Below are 2,107 nucleotides of genomic sequence, written 5' to 3' on the forward strand. Positions count from 1 at the left end.
TCCTGCTGAGTCTCCACATGCACAAGATAAATGTACATGTGCATCTTCAAGGTCAATAGGAGATGCGCTTGTCTTTTTCTTATACAGATCTTGATTTACAAGTACCCACTTTGCATGACTTGAGCAGAAAACCCAGATTTTAAGTAATTCAGTAAGTAACAAGCAGATAAGATTAGAACAGCGGAGGATTTATAGAGTTTTTTGTTTTGGTAGTCCCCTGGAAGAAAATTTCTTGGCAATACAAAGGTCCTGGTTTCAAATTATATAAGGAAGCATTTTCAAAGCTTCCATTTGGAGTTAACTTCTGTTGTGCTTTTGTAAAAAACAAATCAACTAAAAATTCAAGTTCTTGTTCAAGTTCCCTGTCAAATGTATTAGATATTTATCCATATAGGGCTCTTATAATGCCATATAAAGCCATTTATTGCAGCATTTGGATTTATTACATTGAATGTAGTGTGCACCAGTTTACTTGTGCTGTTTTCTTCTCCTCAGCTCCACAGTCTCACCAATGGTATTCTTGGGGTCCACCTAATATGCAGTGTAGATTGTGTGCATCTTGCTGGATTTATTGGAAGAAATACGGTGGTCTGAAAATGCCCACACAGACAGATGAAGATAAACTGTCTTCCAGCCAACCTACAGAGGTAGGATTGTGTAGATAAACTTTCCTAAAACAAAATGTGTTGCTTTCACAAGGCTGCTGTGATTTGAATATTTAATGCATTATTTTTTTTATGTATGTGTTCACCTTCGGTATTACAAAACTCAATTTATTAATCCTTCTCCTGTCTTAAGTAGAACTGAACAGTGTGCAGGTTCTGCCATGTCTTTATTTGACTAAGTCTTTGATAAACAAGTATCCACTTTATGCATTTTTGGTGGACAAATGTCATCTTGTCAACTAAATAGTCATATTAACATTTTAGAGATAATAATGCAATATCTCATCTAGAATGGTATTATGTATCCACTCACAGCAGAGTTCTCTACTTTGTGTTTATAGCTTCATACATAAGCCCCAGTTCTTTGTATAGCGCTTATACATATTATAGATATTTGATTACACTTGTGAATTCATCCAAATTGCGTATTTTTTTTCAATGCTGTAATTCAGATGTATGTGTTATGATTTTTTGTTTGTTTTTGTAGGAATCCCATGTTAGAACTCACATGTCCCGGCAGGCCACACAGGGAACTCCAGTTCGTAATACTGGAAGTCCAAAGTCGGCAGTGAAAACACGTCAAGCTTTCTTTCTTCACACAACATGTTGGACAAAACTAGCCCGTCAGGTCTGCAAAAATACCCTCCGGCTGCGGCAGGCAGCAAGACGTCCCTTTGTCCCTATTAACTGTGCTGCCATTAAGGCAGAATGTAAGATGTTTTTTTAATTCTTAGTTCTGTGTGCTGTGCTTCCCACCCATTTTTGTCTTTTAATTTTATTTTCTTTTTCAATAAACATTTCTTGTCTATACGCTTTTGCTTTTCATTTTTTCATTTGTCCAGCATATCACCAACACGTTGGATAAAGTCTGTCTGCCTTGGAACAGATTTCAGTCTGGGGAAACATTTCAAATGGATTAAAAAGGGGATAGCTATTACCTCATTCACTTACAAAAAGTTTTAACTTAAAAAAAAGATCAGGAGCAGGGAGGGTAAATCAATGCCATGACATAAAAAAACGTCCCTCCTACTAGGCAGTGTGAAAGAAGTTCGCTTTTCTATTGTTTCTTTATTTTTTCACCAAACAGAAGGTATAAATCTGTACATGGTTTACTTTTTCTCAGTGGGGTTGATCAAGGAATAAGGAGCTGAGGATGCATAAGAAATGAAATCCGGCCTGCAATACAGCCCTTTGTTACTGTGGTGATCAGATGGTGGTGATAGCCATGTTTATTATTACATCATAGTTGCATAGGGTTGGTTTTTTTTTTTGTCTGTTCCAGTTCCAAATAAAATTCTGGATTATGCTTGTTCTTTTTGTAGCCAAAATATAAAGAACTGATAAATTTTCTATCAGTATGACAAAAGATTTTGAGTTGTTGTAGATAACAACAGAAAGTCTCTTTATGTCCATACGTGTAGAAATTCTGCTGCAAAGTCACT

At 36.1% G+C, this 2,107-nt stretch overlaps 1 protein-coding gene across 1 annotated transcript in view; it reads left to right on the forward strand.

The window, feature by feature from the left end:
* Positions 1–2,107, forward strand: part of LOC104466519 (metastasis-associated protein MTA3-like) — a gene marked incomplete at both ends in the record, with an annotated part of 52,020 nt that overhangs the window by 8,782 nt on the left and 41,131 nt on the right. The window contains 2 exons of the mRNA XM_010079958.1: positions 496–647; positions 1,153–1,375. Coding sequence (XP_010078260.1) covers positions 496–647; positions 1,153–1,375 — 375 coding nt within the window. The remainder of the gene's footprint in view (positions 1–495; positions 648–1,152; positions 1,376–2,107) is intronic.

This window comes from Pterocles gutturalis, unplaced genomic scaffold (assembly GCF_000699245.1).
Source record: "Pterocles gutturalis isolate BGI_N339 unplaced genomic scaffold, ASM69924v1 scaffold37904, whole genome shotgun sequence".
NCBI classification, from domain to species: Eukaryota; Metazoa; Chordata; class Aves; order Pterocliformes; family Pteroclidae; genus Pterocles; species Pterocles gutturalis.